At 38.5% G+C, this 24,136-nt stretch overlaps 2 protein-coding genes, 1 long non-coding RNA gene and 1 pseudogene across 6 annotated transcripts; 3 read left to right on the forward strand and 1 right to left on the reverse strand.

The window, feature by feature from the left end:
* The first annotated feature begins 3,917 nt into the window (after positions 1 to 3,917).
* Positions 3,918 to 6,207, forward strand: LOC121793593 (annotated as a pseudogene).
* A 1,031-nt stretch (positions 6,208 to 7,238) lies between these two features.
* Positions 7,239 to 9,998, forward strand: LOC121794155 (heparan-alpha-glucosaminide N-acetyltransferase-like). 2 transcript variants are annotated; one of them, XM_042192200.1, is made up of 13 exons: positions 7,239 to 7,447; positions 7,513 to 7,650; positions 7,727 to 7,808; positions 7,897 to 7,973; positions 8,049 to 8,164; positions 8,247 to 8,355; positions 8,433 to 8,549; positions 8,637 to 8,728; positions 8,795 to 8,861; positions 8,936 to 9,017; positions 9,087 to 9,178; positions 9,510 to 9,653; positions 9,730 to 9,998. In XM_042192200.1, exons 1-13 carry the CDS (start codon positions 7,244 to 7,246, stop codon positions 9,874 to 9,876), a joined length of 1,467 nt encoding a protein of 488 aa, XP_042048134.1. In that variant the 5' UTR covers positions 7,239 to 7,243; the 3' UTR covers positions 9,877 to 9,998. The 2 variants fall into 2 exon arrangements, with proteins under 2 accessions (XP_042048134.1, XP_042048133.1); XM_042192199.1 differs by having other exon boundaries at positions 8,936 to 9,178.
* A 369-nt stretch (positions 9,999 to 10,367) lies between these two features.
* On the reverse strand, positions 10,368 to 13,081 carry LOC121793376 (ACT domain-containing protein ACR10-like). Its single transcript, XM_042191375.1, has 6 exons — positions 12,693 to 13,081; positions 12,364 to 12,579; positions 11,779 to 11,884; positions 11,315 to 11,642; positions 10,953 to 11,237; positions 10,368 to 10,746 (listed from the first exon to the last, which is right to left on the reverse strand). Exons 1-6 carry the CDS (start codon positions 12,844 to 12,846, stop codon positions 10,609 to 10,611), a joined length of 1,227 nt encoding a protein of 408 aa, XP_042047309.1. The 5' UTR covers positions 12,847 to 13,081; the 3' UTR covers positions 10,368 to 10,608.
* Positions 13,082 to 15,731: 2,650 nt separating this feature from the next.
* On the forward strand, positions 15,732 to 18,776 carry LOC121795480. Of its 3 annotated transcripts, none has more exons than XR_006049474.1 (4): positions 15,732 to 16,509; positions 16,767 to 16,820; positions 17,354 to 18,358; positions 18,425 to 18,776. It is a non-coding gene; the product is annotated as an uncharacterized LOC121795480 (long non-coding RNA). The 3 variants fall into 3 exon arrangements; XR_006049473.1 differs by having other exon boundaries at positions 15,732 to 16,127; positions 16,196 to 16,509; positions 16,767 to 18,358; XR_006049472.1 differs by having other exon boundaries at positions 16,767 to 18,358.
* Positions 18,777 to 24,136: the final 5,360 nt, after the last annotated feature.

The raw sequence follows: 24,136 nt of genomic DNA on the forward strand, positions 1-24,136 counted from the left end.
ATCTAAGAGAGAAATAGAGAGAGTTATATTTTAAAATGGAGAAAGAAAGAAATAGAGAAATAAATAAAGCGAAAAAAGAAAATAAACAACCAAACTAAATAAAAGTAGGGGTATTTTTCACTTTAATTAGACGGTAAAGTAGCAAAAAAGCTAGTACTAGTATAATTCTATATCTATAAGAGTAGCTAAAATAATAGTATTGCGTTATCAATATTCAAAGGTGACTACTCAACGAACCCAATGAAACCTAATCTGTGCTTTATGTATATTGATTCATTATTCATAGTGTGTAACTTGATACGCACTCTTTAATAATATACGTTGCATTAAAATCATGTCATAATATATGGTTAATTTCAGTGAAAGGAACGCCTAATTGTACGATAAAGATAAAATAGAACAAATACTACTATAATATACACAATTCTAGGGATGTCAATCGGGCCAGCCCACCACCGGGTTTCCGACCAACCCTATTCGGATTGTGGATCAATCGGGTGCGGGCTAATCGGGTTGTGATTTTTTCGGGTTATAAAAGTTCAACCCTAACCCTAAAAGCTCGGGTTTCGGGCTAGCCCATCGGGTTAATCGGATTGCTACCGATAAAATTAACATGCGATCAATCCAATAAATAATGATGGAAATTAGTTATATTTATAAAATATAAAATATTTAATTATGAAAAATTTGAGATATATGCTTAAACTCAAACATAAATATGATCAAATACTAATATTTGAGATTTATGCAAAATAAAAAATAAATATCAAGAAATTTTAAAGCATGTTTAGAAATGTAAATATATTTTTTAGTGAGTTTGAAGTTTCTAATTCATTTATCTATTATTATATTAATAAAAACTTAATATATAATTTATATATTTAATATATAAAATGGAAAGTTATTTTTTCAGTAATTTATATTATAAAATAATCAATGATGTGTCAAATTAGAGTCAAACAAATAGAAAAATAGAAATTTAACGGGTTTCCGGGCCAGCCCATCGGGTTTTCGGGTCTGGCCCTAACGGGTTACGGGTTAATCGGGTGCGGGCTAATCGGGTTGTAATTTTATCGGGTTGAAAATTTTCAGCCCTAACCCTATAAATTTGGTGGGCTATTCGGGCCAACCCACGGGTTGCGGGCTAAATTGACATCCCTACACAATTCTCTGCATAAGCATAAAATTCGATATCTACATAAGCAAAAAATTAACAGTACGATCAAATTAATATGCAATCATTCCACAAAATATCTACCCAATACTAGTGTTAGTGGAGAAAATAAATAGTGCAAATACGCCTAAATGAAAATCCTCTGAATTGACTTACTTCAAAATGGGGAGACATGGCTATGACCAAAATGCCCCTGGCGATAGTATATGGAAGCTCGATTTAAGGCCCCTTTTATAACCACATCTTAATTGTGGAAGGGATATTGACCTCTAATATAATGAAACTTTTAAAAAGTTAATCCTCTGAATTGACTTACTTCAAAATGGGGAGACATGGCTATGACCAAAATGCCCCTGGCGATAGTATATGGAAGCTCGATTTAAGGCCCCTTTTATAACCACATCTTAATTGTGGAAGGGATATTGACCTCTAATATAATGAAACTTTTAAAAAGTTCGGTTTTTTTCACGAACTTTAAAATTGACAAATAATATCACGAATTTTACCCAGAGTTTGTTTTTTCTCACGAATGAAAAAATTCATGTTATTTTAATAGATTGAACAACAATTTTGGAGGGTGTGCTTCAAGAAAAACTAACTTCAAAGATTGAAAAACTTGAAGCTCTCAAAATTGTTATCGAGAAATTACGAAAACAAATCTGTATCATAATATTATTTGTGGGAATTTTTTCATTCATAGAAAAAAACAAACCCGGGGTAAAGTTCGTGATATTATTTGCCAATTTTAATGTTCGTGGAAAAAATCTCAACTTTTTGAAAGTTTCGTGATATTAGATGTCAATATCCCATTGTGAAAATACTTCCTCCGTCCGCAAATAGGAGTCCCGTTTTTCCATTTTAAACTGTTCGCGAATAGGAGTTCTGGTTCATAATTACCATAAATGATAAAGATGCCTCACATTCCACTAACTCGTTTCATTCACGTAATCCAAATATATAACAGTGAGACTCATTTTCCCTTAACTTTCTTCCACTCACTTTTCTTAATATTTCTTAAAACTCGTGCCGGAAAGAAATGAGACTCTTATTCGTGAACAAATGGAGCAATATGTAAATTAAAATACAATAAATTATGTTAAGAAAAATGATTAGATAAAAAAAGTTTGTTGATATTCATTACGTACAACATGATGAAAAGCAGAAATTATGTTCTCAGAATCCGTCTTAAAGAAGAAAACAGGATTCTAATAACCCCTTAATAAATGTATAATCTTAATTTAATAATCAAAGATATGCCTTTAGTGAGTAGGCCAGAAATCATGAGCCCTAAACTTTGGATAATTTGTTGGCCATTGTACTCTTTCTGTTTTAATCAATGTTTTAAAAACCGGACCGGACCGGCCGGTTCGACCGGTCGGATACCGAACCGGTAGATAGTCCGGTCCGGTTCACCCCTTTAAACCACCACTGCATTGAACCGCCGTGAACCGGTGGAACCGGTCGGTCGGACCGGTTGGACCGTGAACTGGAAACCGATTTTCTATTTTTTTTTCAAAATTTTTTAAAATTTATTGTTGGTAGAGGTTGAACTCATGAGCTATCTTCTAGTTAAGAAGACCTCTACCACTCCACCACATCGGCTCATTGAACAATTTGAACATTAAATATTTTTATACATTAACCATTAATTTTATCTACAAAAACTAATAATTCATTTTAATTTTATTATTCTTTAATATAATTATTAATTATAATATATATAATTATCATCTTTTATATTTTAATGATGCTCTACTTACCACCTATATTATTATTAGTACCATATAAGATTCATTATTTACTATAAATAAATTTTTTATATTACATACTTAATTTATATACCCTAGCTATTGACATTAATGAATAATCTTATCTAAACTAATTAATAAGTACTTAATTCGTATTTAATTATATATTATTTTACTAAATAAATTTTCTTAAATTAATATAAACATTATCTATTTTAATACATGAATTATTAAATTTTTTATATAGACTAACTAATATTAAATATATATATATATCTGAATATATTTACTAAATTTTAATATTATTTATATTTATACATCACTAATTATCTATAAGGTTTAATGTTTTGTGATATATTATTAATTGTAAATCATTTACTAAATTTAATATATTTTTATATATATTTGCAACAGTAAAACGGTTAGACCGATGGTTCGACCGGTTGAACCGTGAACCAGTAACGTCGTCGGTTCGCTTGCCGGTCCGATTTTTAAAACATTGGTTTTAATTGTGTTTTTCTTCCAATCCGGTTCCAAGGGAGAAAAACGGTACGCTCTGTCACTCAAATTATTATTGCTTTTACTATATGTTACTACTAACTTTGTAAAAGAAGACTTATTTACTTCTTGGATCGATTTTTCAACGAAAAGTTCTAAAATAAATTGCTTGATTGAATTGTAAAATATGAGAGTCTACAAATTATAGTGCGATATCGTTCTTAAATCTTATACTCCATAAGATTTGTTATAATTTCTTCAATTCAGATCTTTTATATTATAAGACATGATAAAAATAATAATAATAAATAAATAAATAGAAAGCCGGCTCTCTCATAATTCCATTTCAAAAGGCGCTATTTTTATTTCATTTATGCAATTATTATAGTTGTTGACAAAAGCCAGAATGATACAATAAATTTACGTAAAATGCACTAAACAATCAACTTGTCTAAATTGGTTCACTCACCTACACAAAATGGGTATACTTTCTGAAACATACTAGTATATCAACTGAAAAGATTCTTTTTCACACAACTATAGAGAAGGAACAAAAAGTAGCCTAGTGTACGTAGCAAGATTCATTCTCTCCACTCACATCACTCTACCTTCAATTCTTTACCAACGCTGCAGCAGCATGAGGCAGATTCTTGAAATGCTGAGCTACATTGTGTTTGTGTCTGTGCTGCTTGTTTTGGCCTCTTTTTCCGGGCATGGCTCGGCAGTAGTGTTTAACCTCACTCTCCCCTGCCAGCACCCCAACCCGGACCATGTCGCTCAAGATGTTCACAGGCAACCTACTATACTTTACTCTTCTATTTCTAGTCTTTATTTTTCTATGTTTCTTTCAGGGTCAGCTCTTGCTTTAATTTCAGTATCTTCTTCTAGCAGAGTACCTACATTTTCAGTTTGTGTCTGAAATTTTGTTGGTAAATTTCATGTTGGTGATGAGATTAAAGGAGTATTTGTGTTCCACCTTCTCCATCCTGTTTTTGAGTAATGCTAACTTTCTCCCTTCATTTTTAGTATACATTATGTTTCATGATCGAGATTTTTTAATGGAGTACTCATCACTCCCCTATTTTGTGTCCCATTTTGTTCCGTCCCTTATTAGTTGTTCAACTTCACTTTTACTATTTTTGGTAATTCCACTAACTCATTTTCCTCACGTACTACAACAAAAAAACTCATTAAAAACATTTTTAATGTAATTTAGGACGGGCATAATTTCATTTTTATGTTGACTGCGGCGGCATCCAATGCTCGTCTCATTTCACAAACACACCAATTCTAATCCACAAACATTGGCTTCCAAGCAGGAAAGTGAATGTTTCAATTTCTAGACGAGAAATGCTATCCTACACATCCAACTCCTGTCTGACAGGCAACCCCATCGACGACTGCTGGCGCTGCGACCCGAACTGGCAGCTGAACCGCCAGCGCCTGGCCGACTGCGGCATCGGGTTCGGCCAGTCCGCCCTGGGCGGCAAAGGCGGGCGCTACTACGTGGTGACGGACTCGTCCGACCACGACCCCGTCACCCCCTGCCCGGGCACGCTCCGCTTCGCCGCGATCCAGACAGAGCCCCTGTGGATCGTGTTCGCCTCCAACATGCTCATCCACCTCTCCCAGGAGCTCATCCTCAACTCCTACAAGACCCTCGACGGCCGCGGCGCCGACGTCCACATCACCGGCGGCGGATGCCTCACCCTCCAGTACATCAGCCACGTCATCATCCACAACGTCCACATCCACCACTGCCACCAGTCCGGGGAGACCAACATACGCTCCTCCCCTGGCGCACGAAATCCGACGGCGACGGCATCTCCATCTTTGGCGCTAAGGACATCTGGATCGACCATTGCTCGCTCTCGCACTGCAAGGACGGCCTGATCGACGTCGTCATGGGGTCCACGGGTATCAGGATTTCCAACAACCACTTCTCCTACCACAACGAGGTCATGCTGCTAGGCCACAGCGATTACTACTTCCCCGACTCCGGGATGCAGGTCACCATCGCTTTCAACCACTTCGGGAAGAAGCTGATACAGAGGATGCCGAGATGCAGGAGAGGGTACATTCATGTAGTGAACAATGATTTCACCAGATGGGAGATGTATGCCATTGGCGGGAGCGGGAATCCCACCATTAACAGCCAGGGGAATCGCTACATCGCCCCCTATGATCGGAATGCTAAGGAGGTAACTGACATAAACTTATATAGTGATTTCAGTTCTGTTTATACACTGATGTGTGATAGTTATATTATATAGTATATTTTAGTTTCAACTTCCTACAAGTTATAATGCGTTGTTTGGCAGGTGACAAAGCGAGTGGGTAGTTCGAAAGAGGAGTGGAGGGGATGGAATTGGAGGAGTGAAGGCGATATAATGGCGAATGGTGCGTACTTTGTGGCGTCGGGGGAGGGGGTGGAGGTCAAGTATGAGAAGGCCTATAGCATAGAACCCAAATCTGCAGGATATATTGACCAAATTACTATGAATGCGGGTGTGCTTGGGGGTAGTCGCAACAATATGGGCAAGTGGACAGCCGGAAACGACACTTCTTTTGGAGATGCCAATTCAGGCTTTTTCGAGGACTACGATCAATATTCCGGGAGCCGGAGGCCTTGCTCTGCTCATACTATTCTCAATGCTTTTCTATTCCTCTTTCTCATTTTAAGCATCAAATGATTGGGACGAATCAAAAATGTGATTTTCCTCCCTGTCATTCTAAAAATATTCATGTCATTTCAACTTCATTGCTCTTCACTAAATTTATTCCTAATTTATCCAACCTTAATTTTTTATTTATGCTAACAAAAGTTATTGAAAGTTTAAGACCATTCTTGCAAACTGGGATACTCATTCCAAGCATTAACATCCACGGATTTGGTTAGACAATGCTATCTTTTTTATTTTTTATCTTGGCATACAAGGATGTAGTGAAATGCAGTGATTTGGGGGCAGTAGTTAGAAATTAAAACGAGGTTTAAATTTGGTTTTCTTTCTTTATGAGACAGTCACACAGCTGCGTTCGCGGTCCATGGTGTATTTGCTGCTGCGTTGCTGGCCATGTTTCGCTCTAAATTTTGATTTTTAATTTTTCTTTTAATCAAAATTGATCTGTGATATTTTGGCTAAAATCAATAATTTTCTTAAATCTTGTGCAGAAAAAATGCCACAACTAACAAAACACTAAGAATGTATTTTATTCCTTTTCTCCTTCTATCAATACAACACAAACTCATAACTCACTGGTATTTGACTTCTAAATTTTCTTTTATACACAAACTCTCAAAATCTCATAAACTCAGTCGTATTTTCATGATAGTTTAATAGTTACACATTCTTATTAACGAGACAGGGCATTGATGCTTGCTGACTTTGACACATCTCATTTTCAACTGTTAAATATGTATGTTGTTAGACATATGTTACATTTCAAGATATTCAATAGACATCAAGATAGACCTGTCCTTTGATTTTTCTAAATGTGGACAACATAAAGGTGGAGTATCATATTTTAAAATGTAGACAAAAATGAGGTATTGTCTTATTTGGTTGATTTCAAGACTTTTAATTTTAGAAAAATATAAAGTATTACCTTGATTGGAGGATCACGGCATGGAATCTTTGTATGCATATGGATTTGTTGTTGCTGTCATTGTAACAACAGCTCTTGTTTTGTCCGAGTTGAATCCATGTATGTCGGACCCCAGCTAAGGCCGGCTCTGAATTTAGAGTTGTCCCTTCCTTCTCCTCTTGTCTTATATATCATTGTACATTACTTCTAACATAAGTTGTACTAACCGAATATTTTCATGGAGGACTCAAACAAGTTGGAGGAGGGGTTCGGACCAGGCCCACAACTCGCAAGCAAAAATGAACAGCTTGAGGGAGAGAGAGGTGCTGCTCATGATGTCAGCATTGAGGCTGAGACTAAGGGCGAGACGACATCTGAGGTGCAGCCAGTGAAGAGAAAGAGAGTTGCGACGCTGGATGCCTTTAGAGGGCTCACAATAGTGGTATGAAAAGCAATGCACTTTTATTAACTATTGTGTTTTAACTGATTAAGAAACGGTGTTTGCAGTTGATGATACTCGTAGATGATGCTGGAGGGGCGTACGCACGCATTGACCACTCGCCATGGAATGGCTGCACTCTGGCAGACTTCGTTATGCCCTTCTTCCTCTTCATTGTGGGAGTTGCTATTGCTCTTGCCCTCAAGGTACCTTCTTCATATCATTTATTCATTCGAGTTGCTTGAACACGTCTACTAAAATTACGATTATATTCTTTTGAAGAGAATTCCGAAGGTCTCGTTTGCGATTCGGAAGGTGATACTAAGGACATTGAAGCTTCTGTTTTGGGGAATTCTGTTGCAAGGTATAGAATAATAATACTGATTTCCTTGTGAAAGTAGTTCTGCATAACCTTTTTTCGAATAAACAACACGAGTTTGTGCACATTACAGGAGGATATTCTCACGCACCGGATGATTTATCATACGGAGTTGATATGAAGGTGATCAGATGGTGTGGCATTCTCCAGGTGGGGAAATGACAGTTCAAAATTATTGAATTCTTGACATGACTAATTGACACATTTTGTTGATCATGGATATAGAGGATAGCGTTGGTCTACTTCATCGTGGCCCTAATAGAAATTCTGACCACGAAGATCAGGCCGACAACCCTAGAACCTTCTCGGTTATCCATTTTTTCTGCCTATAGGTGGCAATGGTAAGTAGTACTTACTACTTATTTTGATTGAGGCTTCAAAATTCAGAATTTGGTTTGTGTAAAAATAAACTGTTGTTTTCAGGTTGGGTGGATTTGCAGCATTTTTTATCTACATGGTTACGACGTTCTCTCTCTACGTTCCTGACTGGAGTTTCGTGCTGCATGAGCACCACAAATCAGAAAGATACTATGTAATCTGTGATGACTTTTACTAGAAAATGAGCTTAACGTTAGCTTAAGATGTTGAAAATGAGGTACGATATTACAGGTAAAATGTGGGATGAGAGGGCATTTAGGGCCGGCTTGCAATGCAGTTGGTTATGTGGACAGACAAGCCTGGGGGATTAATCATCTTTACTCCGATCCAGTTTGGAAGCGGTTAAGAGTTAGTTCTAATCCTTTTCAAATTCTAATATGCTTCATTCATTTAGGGAGAAAACATTATGTTGTGTTTATTGGCCATGTATTACAGGCTTGCACTTTCAGTTCACCTAGTTCTGGTCCACTGCGCAAGGACGCGCCTAGTTGGTGCCGGGCTCCATTTGAACCCGAAGGGCTGTTGAGGTCTGAATACTTGTGAATGATTCTGAATTTTTGAATTCTTGATCAATGTTTGGATTTTGCATGCAGCTCGATTTCAGCTATCGTGTCTGGCACAATTGGGATTCACTATGGCCATGTTCTGATCCATTTTAAGGTGGTTGATTGAAGATTGAGAAAATCACTATGGTATTGGTTTGTTTGATGATGGAGAATGTGTGTTGGTTGCAGGGTCATGCTGAGAGGCTTAAGCATTGGGTGTGTATGGCTGTTGTTTTGCTAGTAGTGGCCTTAATTCTTCATTTTACAGATGGTAATGGTTATTACATTAGGACAGGTGGTTATTTTAAGAATGTAGTTAATTTTTTTAACTGTGATTCAGCTATTCCCATCAACAAGCAGCTCTATAGTTTCAGCTATGTTTGTTTCACTGCTGGTGCAGCAGGGATTATATTCTCTGCCTTCTACATACTGGTATATACTATACTACGATATACAAATAAGATGTAATTAAATGCAAATTCATGTACAATACAAACTCCAAACTATGATCCAGACTATTACATTTCAAAATTTGTTGTCAGTTATTAACGTCAACAAAAAATGTTAACATTGACAACCGATTGATGTTGAGTTGACATTTTTTGTTAATGTTATTTGTTATCTGTTGACATCAAATCTTGAAATATACCGGTCCAGATCATAGTTTGAAGTTTGTAGGAAAGATGCAGTTTGCATATTATCACTGCAATGGATGTATGTTTGTATCTTTATCTCTGTGCCTGAGAAAAAGAAGCATATGCAGATTGATGTTTGGGGAATGCGGACACCGTTTTTGTTCCTGGAATGGATAGGGATGAATGCGATGCTGGTGTTCGTCATGGCAGCTCAGGGAATTTTCGCGGGATTTGTGAATGGATGGTATTTCAAGGATTCTGATAACAATCTGGTAAGTGATGTAAAGCTGATTCATAAATAACTACATGTAGGATTTGTGAGTGAAAATGTGTGTTGTGATGGTTCAGGTGAATTGGATTCAGGAGCATGTTTTCAACAATGTGTGGAAATCAGAGAGAGTTGGAACTCTGTTGTATGTATTGTTTGCTGAAATCATATTCTGGGGTGTGGTCTCTGGCATTTTGCACAAACTTGGTATCTATTGGAAATTGTAAGCATAACATATGAAAACATTACTCTAATCTTAGGTGCATTTTGGAGCCATGTTTAAATGTTCAACAAATCGGTATTGTATATTTCTAATGTGATATATCATCTATGTATTTCGTGTTAATCACACACCGAATATCAATGCAAGAAAACGAAAAACACTCGAACAATTGTAACGATGATGATGTAAATGAACTGTTGGTCATAATATTTTTAGCGTCCACCAAAAAATATATACACAAATCTTGATTCTGTGTTGTCACGCACAGATATACTCCTCCGTCCTATTTTCCACTAATAATACTTCAATCACTTTTTCTTATTACCTTTCACTTGATTTATCAATTTTACATTAAAACTCGTATCATCTCAGAAGTGTCTTTTTTTATGGAACAAAGGGAGTAGCATGTATGTGGAAACTTGTTAAAGTTTTTTTTATGGAACAAAGGGAGTAGCATGTATGTGGAAACTTGTTAAAGTTACATGTCTCAAATCAGAAGTTAAAAAACCTTTTCATAAGCCCATCGAGCCATCAACTGTATTAAACTATGAGTTACATAGCTAAGTAAGGCCTGCAAAGCTTAGCTTTACAATACAATAGTAGTACATAGTCAAATATGTACATATTTTGTAGAGTAAAAAAACACATACTTCGCTGACAAATTATGAACTATATACAGATTGCATCGAGCACCCGTGCACCCAAGTAGAGTAAGACACCGCGAGACGAATTACGATTACTTCCAACTCATCAACATCTTCCAAACAGTCTCCTCTACCTTTTCCTTCGAGACACAACCCAGGTCCCCTTCATCAAGTAAAACCCGATAAACTTCCCACTCCCGGTCTCTAATCACATACCTCCCGATTTCAGCCTGTGAGGCCAGCAGGATTACACCGATTATTTAAAATCAACATCAAGCGGGATTCTTATAAATGTGACATGTTGGACCAAGTTTAAACAAAGCAATTTATTCTGCGATACAATGTGACATCTAAACAATAAAAATAAAATAATTTGGAAAAAGGATACGTGCACACTAGCAGTAACGGATAATGAGGACTGAGCAGTGGAAATTACCGAAAAGATTGGCGTATCAAGCATCTTGAGAGCCAGTGTAATGTCGTAGAATACCAAGGGGCGACCTTTTCCTGATAACTCGACCGGATTTGCAACCAGCAGCTCTGTATCAGGGCCACGGCTGATCAAGGATACTCTGAGAGGACGACTCAGTTCCATCTCTAGGCGAGATTTCAATCCATCCTGCTTGCTCGGGTCAACTATCTTCTTTCCGTCAGCTTGCATGATAAACAAGTCCATCTCACACTTTGTGTTCTCTTTTGTGGTGATGCGTCCATACGAAATCTGGTTAATAATTCAGATGGCCATTAGCTCCGGAAAAAAGGTAAGGTAGCAGAAATTTGGACAGTCGAACTATCTACCTGGATGTTATAATCCTTCAAAGTCCGCATAACGTCGTACAGGAGACCTTTGTGATCCTGGCAAACGAGTTGGAGAAGAGTGTGAGACTGGCTCAATGAGTTATCCATGGTGACCGATGGCCATTGAAGGGCAGTGGAGTCATCTCGAGGTTGGTCTACGTTGAACATGCCTTGGGCAACTGCGTCTGAAAGAAACGAGGTTCCTTGACAACAGGCAGTAATTTCAGGACCAACCATTTCTATCTCGCAGCTCATCATGGTATCCCCAATAACGCCTTTTAAATGATCGTATGTGTCCTCCTTTCCCTTCGTGGTATGTAGAAGTTCCCTGATAAGTCCGTTGTGAGATGGAATAATATGCTATCGACAAAAATCCACATTCATATTTAAAATAAAAATCGATAATGCAGACGGCACAACAGTGAAAGCTTTTCAAAACTCATAGCAAGAAGGATTGTGGTAACCTTGCATCTGTTACGAAGAAGAGATCCATCACTTTCCCATCTGGAGTTGTCGACACCTTCACTCTCTTTATCGTCAACTCGAGCTCACAAAGAGCCTCAGTCACATCTGCCAAAAAACCCTCCAAATTTTACCATTCTTAGATTGAATACCTTACTATCAAACATTACAACAGAACTAGGCACATAAATCGTTCAAAACTCCCGAGATAAATAACATATACTCCCTCTGTCTATCATTTATAGAGTTATTTTGCCATTTTGGGTTGTCCACAATTTATAGAACCATTACTTTACTACACTTTTAGTATGTGGACCTCATATTCCACTAACTGTTTACACTCACAATCCAATATAAAACTAGTACTAAAAATGGATCCCACATTCCAGTGCCTTTCCCCCTTTACTTTTCTCCACAAAGTCAAATAATTTCTCAAACCTGTGCTGAGTCAAAAGGGTTCTTTAAATGGTGGACGGAGGGAGTAGAACCAAACTACAAAACCTATAGTTTCCAATACAAAAACAACAAAACCAATTGAAAAACAGAATTACTAATAAACAGGCAAAATCAAGCTTAGCAGAATTTACCATGCAAAAGGCCTGGTCGGTCATGGCAACAGAACTTCAAGAGGAAGACATGAGGAGGCTTAGGAGGTTGCAATTGGGTATAATAGAGAATTCCAGAAGCCAAGGAAGAGGAAGGGCAAGCCTCCATCAGTCTCTTCTTCAACAAACCCCACCGTGTATTCTGTCTGCCCACCACCCACAACACTATGTAGCACCATTTTCCATCGGTAGATACATCTCCACAAATCCAGTAAACACAAAATTTATCAATTTTTATAATCATTGGAAATAATTACATGAAGTTGATAAATAAAATTGAGTTTGGAGAGGATTAAATCAAACATACATACCAGTTCGGACAAGAGTGAGGCCAAAGAAGAGAATTATGCGGCAAAGATCAGAACCCAAGCCGGTCTTGTCGGGACAATTAACGGTAATAACAGTGGGCTCTTCTTCTTTCTCCGACTGCCGAATTAGCACAGCATCATCAAGCAGTATCCCCATCTCTTGTTTTCTTTTTCCTTCCTGAAAAAGATTGAAACTTTCCTTATTTATACCGAAACCAAACCCAAAGAACCCAGCTTTTTGCGCTATGCATCAACATTCTTCAGAAGAATTCACGATAATGGTCTTTAACATTTATCTCTTCTATTTAATGAGAGTGAAATTGTAAATAAATTAGGTGTTAATTCAAAAGGGGGTGCCTTTTTGTTCAAAATTTTGGGTTGGTGGAAGGCGGGGAGCCGGCCCCCTATTTGCCATTCCTCTCTTCTTCTCGTTAATGTGACGGTTCACGAGATATTGCCCTCTTTTTTTTCAGAATTAACTTTTCATTAAGTTTGTAAAAAATTAATGAAGTGAGTATAAATTTGGTAAACCATCCACGTCCATACTCTCGTTTTTACGCAAAAGCATGCAAAACATTTCTACAATTGTAAAATGCATTAAAAATACCCAAAATATTATTACAAATTACTAATAAATTAAAAATTACATAATTAAAATCCTTGAAATTCAAATTTACATAATTAAATTCATAATCGAAAAACAATTGAAGTATGAATGAGAAATAATTTGATGTAAAAAATGGATGATGAATGTGGGTATTTATAGATAATTTTTTTTAAAATTAACTTCATATATTTATAGATAATTTAGGGTTAAATTTTTTATAAAAAAATTTAAAAAATTTAAAAAATGGTTAAAAATGGCTATAATTTTGGGAATCCAAAAATATTTTTTTTCTTTTTTTTGGATTATTTTTTATTTTTTATGAATTTTAAAAAAAAATAACAGAATAAAAACGAGCTCAATCAGGAGGCGCCGCGTAGGCGTGCTCTTCGGCACGGTGGTGCTTTTTCTATCGAGCACGTCCCTGCCATCGGCAAGAGTACAGCGGCGAGCATGGTACTCGCCGCGCCGACAACACGGCGGTTGCTCTTCCCCAAGAGCACCCCTGCGGATGTAGGGGTGGGTAAATATCGGTTAACTGATAACCGAAGTTTACGGTTTTCGGGTCGGTTCCGATTTGATATTTTGCTCCAAGTCGTTATCGGTTATAACCGATAAGCGAAATTTAATTCAATTTAAATTTGAATTATAATTTTAATTAATACTAGAAAATTTTTAATTTACTTTCAAACTTTGTCACAATAGAGGAAATTGTAATTTACTTCCAAATTTTGTCATAGTCTCATATTGCAATATCAAAAAAGTTTATTTTAATTTGTGTTACTATCAGTTATACTTATACTATTTCAAAGTCCATAAAGTGTCTAAAGTCTAAACATTATTTTAAAAATAAGATCTCTCAAAGGCAATAAAGTTCTTTTGCTCAAGCATTACTACTATTTTAAAAATAGGAAAACTCTTCACTTATTATTGGAGAAATTTTTTAAAATTTTAGATCATTTAGAGTTTAAGTCTTTAAAGTGCCTTAACAATTTACGTATTGCTTGTAAATATGAGTATAATAATAATAATAATAATAATAATAATAATAATAATAATAATAATAATAATAATAATAATAATGTCACGACCATAACTTTCTAGTACTACTGAGCGTAGCTATTTCGTGACTAAAATAATCTCATCAATCATAAACTCAACATAAGGGAAATAATCAACTCGAGGTAATAGTTTCGAAGGCGAATGGGTACACGGTCAAAATGAAATCAGAGTATCAAGACCAAATTCATGAGTTCCTAGAACATAGTTCTATTGCAGCGGAAGAGTCCAAGACAAAATAGTACGTATGAAGACATACTACTTTGGGCTACCTAGCTACTTATTAACGGCCATTTCCCAACACCTGCGCCTCCTCATTCACGTTCAACCTACACGTTAGAAAAGAAACATGCAGGGCTAAGTACTTGATATACTCAGTGAGCATTGTGCCAAAATAAGTTCCATTTAATTTGTCAGCCACAGTTGAGTGAACATTGGGTTTTTATTTAAAAAGGCCTGAGTGACTAAATTCCGTTCATTTCATAAAATTGATTGTGCAATCACATAAACATAGATACCATATCTGAACGTGTGTGAACCGGGAATGTGGCCACATTCCATGACGGTCACTGGACCGGCCAACTCGAAAGCTAGCACACGGTCCCCATATGTGTACAGTAGTCCTAGTAGGGTTTGCGGCCATACTGGGACCCGAATTCGATTTAACATGTTTGACATAGCCAAGCAGATAGGTAATCATAAAACAAAACGTGGCATGATAATATATTGAAAATATATTCACGTTTTCACATAAAGTCACGTTTCGAAAAGAAAGCCCACCTCGGAGCTCAATTCCTTAATTGACAGTCCCTTGACTCGGTCTTACTTGACGTGCGACGACGTCCCTTTAGGAAAATAAGTATACTTAAATTAGGCTTAAGAAGCTAGATATTTAATGTGCGTGCATTCCTAAACGTGAGATCATTTCTATTTCTCTTTTCCCTATACATAGGAAAGTTCTTAAGTATTAATTAAATCAAGCGATTTAATTCATTTGGGAATTTACTAAATTATGCGATCAGTAGTTAAATTCCAGAAATTTAATTTTAACGTCATGAAGTTAAGTAGCGGCTATCCATTATTTAGTCGGCTTTATTAGGAAAGCCTATTGACTAAATTAAACTTTTAGTCATGCTTGTATTTTTTTAATTGGCAGCCAATTCTATAATTCATTTTATTATTAGTCCACCCTCAATTTTATTCTCTTGAATTAAATGCCTAATGAAAATTAAATTAGTAAGGTCCAAACTAATTAAGCTTAGTGGCCCCAAACCAATTAAAAATGCAGTGGCCCAAATTTTTTTTTTAAAAAAAAACATCACTGGGCCAATTAATAAAAAAAAACGTCCTCGGCCTAAATAAAAAAAGGACCCCCTCCTTCCACCAAGTTTCGGTCTCTCTCTCTTACTCTTCTTCTTCAAGCAAATCCCCAAATTAAAACTTCCAACCCAAAACCCTAATTGAGAAATGAAAGGCTGCGCCTCCCTCATCTTCCCTTCTTCTCTCCGGCGGTTTCACGCTGTCACGACAAAACCCCGGAGCTCCGCCGATGCGTACACCATCATCTTCCGTTTCTCTCTCGGCTCCCACAAGTTCTCACCCTCATCGCTGCCCAACGTTCTGCCCTGCTCCCGATATCATCGTCGTCGATGCCTCGTCTCGGCGGAAGTTCCGCCGTCGTGCTTGACTCGGGGCTGCTGTCCGGCGTGATTCAAGGTGCATGCTCCGGCAGCGGCTTCGCCGCCTCTCCTCCGCGACTCGCCGTTCTCCGACAGGTATGCTGGGGACATTTTATTTATCACTTTTTTTTGTTATTTTCTAAAGTTTAAATCTTGGATTTAAGGGGTAAATTCCGCGAATGTACGTCATGGGAGATGATATCCGCCATTTGTACCCGAAAAAAAAACATTTCCAGTGATGGGAAAGAAGCGTGAGTCTCTCACGTCTTTGATAAACACGCATGGCGCTCTCGCGTCTTTGATTAAACACGCGTGACGCTCTCGCGTGTTTGACTTGGATACATGTTCCAGTCCAGGAGGCAGAAACTTCACTTCCACCTCGCTCACTCTCTCACTCTCAGCGACGCGTCTCTAGCCGGCGGAAATTGAAGTGAATCCGATATTTTGATGCTCTAATTCCTATTTTAAGTGGTGTTAGGTAATTTTTGACCATTAATTTCAATTATCATTGCTATATGTTAGTTAGGTATAGATTTAGGGTTCATGGTTTGACATTGTGTGACAAGAAAAACATTGAATTTAGACCATTGATGTTGTTATATGTATGCATTGTAAACTAAATATATAATAGAAGCATTGAACTTGGTATTGAATTTTCATATTTAATTTTGTGCAATATTTATGTAAGTATGTTGAATTTAGAGTATATGATGTTTTGTCGTACTTATTTTGCAGGTTTGATGGTGTTTGTGAGTTTATATTGGGATGGGAAAATTATTCAGCTCCCAGGTTTGGGTGTTGCTTATGATCCCCCTTGTGCAAAATCATTTATTATATTGAATGAAAAGATATCTTATTATCAGCTAGTTTAATGATATGTGAAAAAATTGGAATTGATTTGGATGCACATACGATTGATTTAACATGGAGGCCTGTGGTTTTTAGTGGCGTGGTGAATTATATAGCTACACCAGTGGATGATAATTTGTTGGAGTATATGTTTGCTGAAAATCCACGTCAAATTTAACTTTTTATTGAATATACTCCGGTTACTACTGCGTTGCAATTTGAACCACCTATCACTCATCATGATGTTGGAACGTCTAGGAGAGATGATTATCATAGTTTTGATGTCGGGACATCTAGGAGAGATGATGAATATCATAGCTTTGAATTCAACACATTTGGGAGGGAGGTTGATGAACAACTAGATATACCAAATGTGACATGTGATGGTTATGATGGTTCAGATGGTTCTGGTAATTGTGATGGTTCTGATAATTGTGATGGTTCAGATGGTTCTGATAATTGTGATGGTTCAGGTGGTTCTGATTGTGATGGTTCCGATGGTTCTCAACCAAGTGATCTTGATTATAGTGCAGAATCATGTGAAGATTCTACAGACGACGAGACACTTGATATGATGGTTGAGAATTATGTACAACCATCTGTTCGTGGGGAGCAACCTGTTCCCGACTATGTGCCTGAAGGGTTACCATTTTTTCGATCATTACCATGTGAAGGCAGCCGAGGTTACTTGTCAGAAGACCATGGAGTGGGTGAAGAAGATATGTGGTATTGCGATGGGGATAATCCGAGACATATAGATGTGAGAACAAATTTGATAGCAAATTGCAGTTGAAAACTGCTGTAACATTATGGCATGTGGGAACAGGTCGGATGTATGAGGTTATGGATAGTAAATCAAGAAGATGGCATGCAGTTTGTAGGGACCCATTTGGTCCGAAAAGAAAAGGCAAGGACCTTGGGCAACGATACCCATGTAATTGGAAGGTTAAAGCAACGTTTAAGAAACGCGATGGTAGCTGGTCTATCAACTCATGGGTTGATCGTCATTGTTGTATGGGAGATCACGATCCAAGTGAACATGTTAACAATGTGTTATAACAATGTGCTGGTATCTATGAGGGAACTCCCATTTAGAGCTATCATTGATATTACATTCTGGCGGACCATCAACTGGTTTGTTAACTGAACGACTCTAGCCAAACAATGTCAGACGCCTTTGACACCGTGGGCTTGGAAGTTATTTCAGAAGAATGGCCGTCGAGGGAGATGTCATCATGTTAGGACTACAAGCATAGCACGTGGAACTTATGAGGTGCTAACCTATCACAGAGGTCCGGGTAGAGGCCATAATATACATGTTGTAGATTATCGTGAAAAGAGATGCTCATGTGGAAAGTGGTAGACCTGGAGAATGCCTTGCTCTCACGCTGTTGCGGTGCTGAGAGAACGCAGTGATGACATCTTTACTCATGTTGATTCCCGATACCATACAGATGTTTGGATTCACCAGTACGCAGGTATGTTATTTAGATACTTCTTATTCTTACATTATTATCATGTCTTACGGTTGCAATTTTATGCAGCTGCGTTCCGTCCATTGAGACACCAAGATTATTGGTATGAACCTGAATGGACGTTGGAATGTTCACCAGCACGGCTACTTCTTCATTCACGTGGGCGGTACAACAGAGGCAGGATACACAACCAAATGGATGAGCGCGAAGAAGATGCGCCAAGAGCTCCTCCTCGATGCCACCTTTGTGGAGAGACCGACCACAATAGAAGAAAGTGCACTTTAGGACGTATTGTGTAGTCATATTATATTTGAGAATCGTGTTTGAGGCTTGAATTTTATTATGTTTACGAACAGTATTTTAGATTTTCTAACCATGTTTAAGACTGAAATGACATTCTTAAGTAATATTGTTACGTAAATCTATAACCAACTAAAATCGAAATTAAGGGTAAAAAGTTACCTAACAACACTTAAAAGAGGAATGAGAGCAGCAAGATGTCGGATTCACTTTGATTTTCGTCGGACAGATGATGAATTCGCCGTCTCATCGTTGGGCGTGCAGAAGGTGCTGCTGGGAGTGAAGGAAGAGGGGAGAAACGTCGATTTTTCATTCATTCAAACACGCATGAGCTTGATGCGTGTTTAATTAAAACACGCATGAGAGTAACGCGTGTTTTGTATACACGCAAGAGACTATCGCGTGTTTGGTTAAAAAACGCAAGAGGCTCACGCGTCTTTCCCATCACTGGAAATATTTTTTTTCCGGGTACAAATGGCGGATATCATCTCCCATGACGTACATTCGTGGAATTTAGCCTGGATTTAAGGGTTTGATGTTCTAAATTGTGGATTGCTCAGGTTTTTGTGTTGTCAATCGCTAAGGGGTGGGGCTGCCCTCTCCGTCTCCAGGCTGCCGAAAGTCTATCCCGACAGATTCATACTCATGAGTTGAGTTTCTCTAACTTGCGTTTCCTTTAGTTTCCTATTATGTAGAGTTAAAGACTTTGTGTAGTAACCTAACTCGTTGGTGAAGTTTAGTACCCTAGTATGTTGCTCTATGTCTTGGTGTTGCACAGCAAGATGTGCCAAAGCTGTAAATTCTTTACCCTAAGCATGATGTTCCCTACGAGGCAAATGGTGTGCTAGTGTGTTTACTTGTTCTCCCATTATGTTATCATGCGGTCACGTGCAGAGATGGTGGAAAGCTTGAATCTTCCTCTAAGTTTGAGCATATTATGTGTTATTCGAAGGCCTAACATGCTGTGCTTAAATTTTCCCCATGAATGTGTATGATATGACATATCAAAGTGGTGAGAGTGTTGATTACCTGTTGAGAATGAGGTTTGAGGGTTGAGGGATCTCTGGCTAAGCTTAAAACGAGCTCACTAGTTTGCTATGTTGCTGAAAGGTTCTAAAATGTGTGGGAGTGTTCATAGGTGGTGTGGAGATGGTTTTTATAGCCAAACTCGTGTACTTGTGAAGCATTAACTTGAGCTGTTGTATGCTTTGTTTCTTTCTGCAGCAGATCCTCTTTTTCTAGACTATTGCAGCCACTTTAACTGCAACTCTTGGTGGTGATAGGTGCATAAGAAAGGTGCAGAGGTTGTTGATTGAGATCTGTAAGGCTGTTGCAGCTGAAAAGGGGGCTGGTCTTGCCTCATGGCAGCCTTCGGTTAGGGCTGGGAGTGTGCAGTGGCTATTTGAGCTGGAGTGCAGCGGGGATCTTTTGACTCCCGTTGTGAGTCGGGGTCCAGCGGGGACCTTTTGTCTCCCGTTGTGCGTCGGGGTCCAGCGGGAACCTTTTGTCTCCCGTCATGCGTCGGGGTCCAGCGGGACCATGACGTGGACCAGGACCCGTCAGGGATAGTGTGGAGTTTGAGGTGGTCTAAAAAGAACAAGCGAGGCTCGAACCACGCTCAACGACCTGCTCCAAAGAACAGCCCAAAGACCAATTGCCAAGAGGATAGCGTGGAGTTTGGGGTGGTCTAAAAAGGACAAGCGAGGTTCGAACCACGCTCAACGACCAGCTCTAAAGAACAGCCCAAAGACCACCCAAAGACCAATTGCCAAGATCCAAGGCACCAGGCGCCCAGGGCACGGGTCACGGTGCACGATGCGCGGTGTGCGGGTCGCGGGCGGGCGACGGCGCACGTGTGGGCTCTGTCACCCGTCTTTTTCCATGATAATTATTACACATGATAATTCATCTAATTAAATACATCATCAAAGAAGTTTATCATCCCCGATGTGTGATAATTAACACCTAGTTAATTAATCCCTTAGTTTTTTCACATAGCTCATTTCTAGTTTTATTGTGACCAACTTTAATATATTATTTCTCACTCACCGGGAATCGGATTTGAGAAGATGAATATACTACGGTCATCTACTCGGAACGTATTATTGCATTTAATTTCACAAAATTAAATGTCTTGTAACATTTATTATTAGTCAAAAATCATTTGACCAAGCACGATTCCAACAATCCCCCACATGAGTGGAAATTGCCAAATGCATATGTATGCAGACACAAGCTCAACCCTCAAGAGGTATGTAAGTATAAGGATAGGTAGTTTTTGGCTTTGAACCATCCATAGTCAACACCATCGGATACACAGGCGAACTAGTAGCGCGATGCTTTGAACTATTCCTCCACGGCGTGCACCGAGACAATGATGTTAACACTTAAACACCTCAACATCATCCGTTCTTACGTTTTGTGTCCATTTCAGGCCTTGGACACCACTTTGGATTCATAAGTGTATTATTTGAAGCGGCCCCACTTCACACTTACATAGGTGATTCCTCGTTAAGTATCTTGCCATACTCGGTCTCCTTGAGAACTTCATCTCAACGAGATCCTTTAGGGATCATTAAAAGTCATAGACTTAACCTCACCACTAGGCAAGTTTTACAACACTCTATTGCTCTCTAGGGAATAGATATAGATGAGTGTTTCACACGAACTCTCATAGCTTAGTTTTCCCATTGAACCAAGTTCTTGGGATCTCCAGTCATCATGATTGGGTTACCACTATGACAATTCTTTAGTTTGTGGATTTCAAACCCATTCCTTCTAGCAATTTATTCATTTGATCACGATTTAACCCCTTTAGTTAGCGGATCCGCTAGATTATCCAATGACTTTACGTGGTCAATTGTAATCACCCCTGTTGTGATCAAATGTCTCACGGTATTATGTCGTCGACGAATGTGTCGAGACTTACCATTGTATAAGCCACTGTTTACCCTCCCAATAGCAGCTTGGTTATCACAGTGAATTAACACTAGAGGCACGGGCTTTGACCAACATGGAATATCTTCAAGGAAGTTTTTAAGCCATTCGGCTTCTTCCGCGGCTTTATCTAAAGCTATGAATTCAGATTCCATAGTTGATCGGGCTATACATGTCTGTTTCGTGGATTTCCACGAGACAACATTACCCCCAATAGTAAAGACATATCTACTTGTTGAAAGTGAGTCTTTGTTATCGGATATCCAATTTGCATCGCAGTACCCTTCAAGTACCGGGGTATCTCGAAAAGTGTAGCCCATGATTTTGAGTATACTTGAGATACCTCAAAACTCTTACAAGAGCTTTCCAATACTCCTTGCTTGGATTGCTCGTATAACGACTCAACTTGTTCACGGCGCAAGCAATATCAGGTCGAGTGCAATTAGTAAGATACATAATGTATCCAATGACCCGTTCATAATCTTCTTGTGCAACAGGCTCACCCCGGTTCTTGCTCAAGTGAACATTGAGCTCTATAGGCGTCTTAGCCGGGATGCCATCATAGGAATTAAACCCCTTTAATACTTTCTCAACATAATGAGATTGTGTTAATGTGATTCCTTCGGATGTTCTTAGAATTTTCATTCCAAGAATTACATCGGCTAGACCCATATCCTTCATGTCGAAGTTTCTCTTTAACATGGATTTCGTGTCGTTATTCACTTGGGTGTTACTACCCATGATTAACATATCATCTACGTAGAGACACACTATAACGTATCCATTATCTGTGTTCTTATTGTAGACACATTTGTCACATTCGTTGATTTTAAATCCATTTGATAACATCACGTTATCAAATTTCAAGCGCCACTGCAACGACGCTTGTTTCAATCCATAGAGGGATTTAACCAGCTTGCATACATTTTTCTCTTGTCCAGGTACTACAAAACCTTCAGGTTGTTCCATATAGATTTCATCTTCAAGGTCACCATTTAGAAATGCAGTCTTAACATCCATTTGATGAATCTCAAGATTGTGTACAGCAGCAATCACGAGAAGCACTCGAATTGATGTAATCCTCGTTACAGGTGAGTAGGTATCGAAGAAATCGTACGCTTTCTTTTGTTTAAAGCCTTTGATTACCAGTCTAGCTTTATACTTGTCCACTGTTCCATCGGCCTTAAACTTTCTTTTAAGGACCCATTTGCATCCTAAAGGTTTAGCACCTTCAGGTAGATCAACTAACACCCACGTGTGGTTTAGCAAAATTGAATCAATTTCGCTTTGAACAACTTCTTTCCAATGCAACCCGTCTGAGCCAGCAAAGGCTACTTTTATCGATGTTGGTTCTTCATCCAACATAAATGTAATAAAGTCAGGACCAAATGTCTTTGGTGTTCTGACCCTGCTACCACGTCTTAGTACTGCATCGTTTGGATCATGCCTTGTTCGCTTGCGCGATTCAAGCTCTTCATCCACTGATTTAGAACTAGTGGCTTCATCCTCAATTCTCGTCTCAGAATTAGGTGCAATATTTTCCTTGTCTTTGCGAGGAAATATATTTTCAAGAAATACAACATTTCTTGACTCGATTGTTGTTCCCACGGTCACAGTAGGTATTTCAGACTTGTGGACGACGAATCGATATGCACTACTATTAAGTGCATACTCAATAAAGATACAATCAACCGTTTTAGGACCGATTGTAACTTCTTTGGGCGGAGGAACCATTACCTTAACCAAACACCCCTACGCTTTGAGGTCTTTGTAGGATGACTTCCTTCCCTTCCACAGCTCATAAGGAGTAACGTCCTTACCTATGCGTGAGATTTTGTTTAGGATGTAGTTGGCTGTCAAAACAGCTTCCCCCCACATGTTCTGGGGTATCCCCGAACTGATTAGTAACGCATTCATCATCTCTTTGAGAGTTCGATTCTTGCGTTCTGCAACACCATTAGATTGTGGTGAATATGGTGCTTATACCACTTGCGCTGCATAATTCCTCAAACGGGGCTACGTATTCACCCGCTCTATCACTTCGAATCATTTGATTTTACATCCAAGTTGATTCTCGACTTCATTCTTATAATTTTTGAACGCTTCTATTGCTTCGTCTTTACTTCTTAAAAGATAGGTGTCACGACCGCACTTCCTAAGGATAGGAAGCACGGGAAATCGTGACTAGTGGGGGGAAATAAGAAGCGGGGATGAAGGGGGAAACAATCAAACAATTCAAGGCAATACCACTTAACAGTCAAAGACGAAATTCCATTTTAAGTTAACCAACGTTTCAATCCCAAAGTCTACAACATGAAAGATAACAGAGTTCGACAATAAAGAAAATAACGGAGTCTCTTGGGACATTGAATAGCGGAAGCAATTTGAGAGTTTAGCTACTACTACGTATGAAGACATAATAGTAACCGGACCAGTTCTTGAATCACCACTCAACATCCTCCGCCTCCCGACCTCGCTCAACCTGCACATAGGGAAAACATATGCAGGGGCTGAGTACTTGGTGCACCCAATGAACTCACGCCC

Source organism: Salvia splendens, chromosome 3 (assembly GCF_004379255.2).
Source record: "Salvia splendens isolate huo1 chromosome 3, SspV2, whole genome shotgun sequence".
Taxonomy (NCBI): Eukaryota; Viridiplantae; Streptophyta; class Magnoliopsida; order Lamiales; family Lamiaceae; genus Salvia; species Salvia splendens.

Coding starts and splice junctions, on each gene's coding strand:
- LOC121794155 (XM_042192199.1), top strand. CDS start 7,244: ATGGAGGACTCAAACAAGTTGGAGGAGGGGTTCGGACCAGGCCCACAA. Junction 7,809..7,896: donor TTGGGGAATTCTGTTGCAAG/GTATAGAATAAT, acceptor TGCACATTACAG/GAGGATATTCTCACGCACCG. Junction 8,729..8,794: donor GAACCCGAAGGGCTGTTGAG/GTCTGAATACTT, acceptor TTTTGCATGCAG/CTCGATTTCAGCTATCGTGT.
- LOC121793376 (XM_042191375.1), bottom strand. CDS start 12,846: ATGGGGATACTGCTTGATGATGCTGTGCTAATTCGGCAGTCGGAGAAA. Junction 11,885..12,363: donor CCGACCAGGCCTTTTGCATG/GTAAATTCTGCT, acceptor GTTTTTTGGCAG/ATGTGACTGAGGCTCTTTGT. Junction 11,238..11,314: donor TGAAGGATTATAACATCCAG/GTAGATAGTTCG, acceptor ATTATTAACCAG/ATTTCGTATGGACGCATCAC.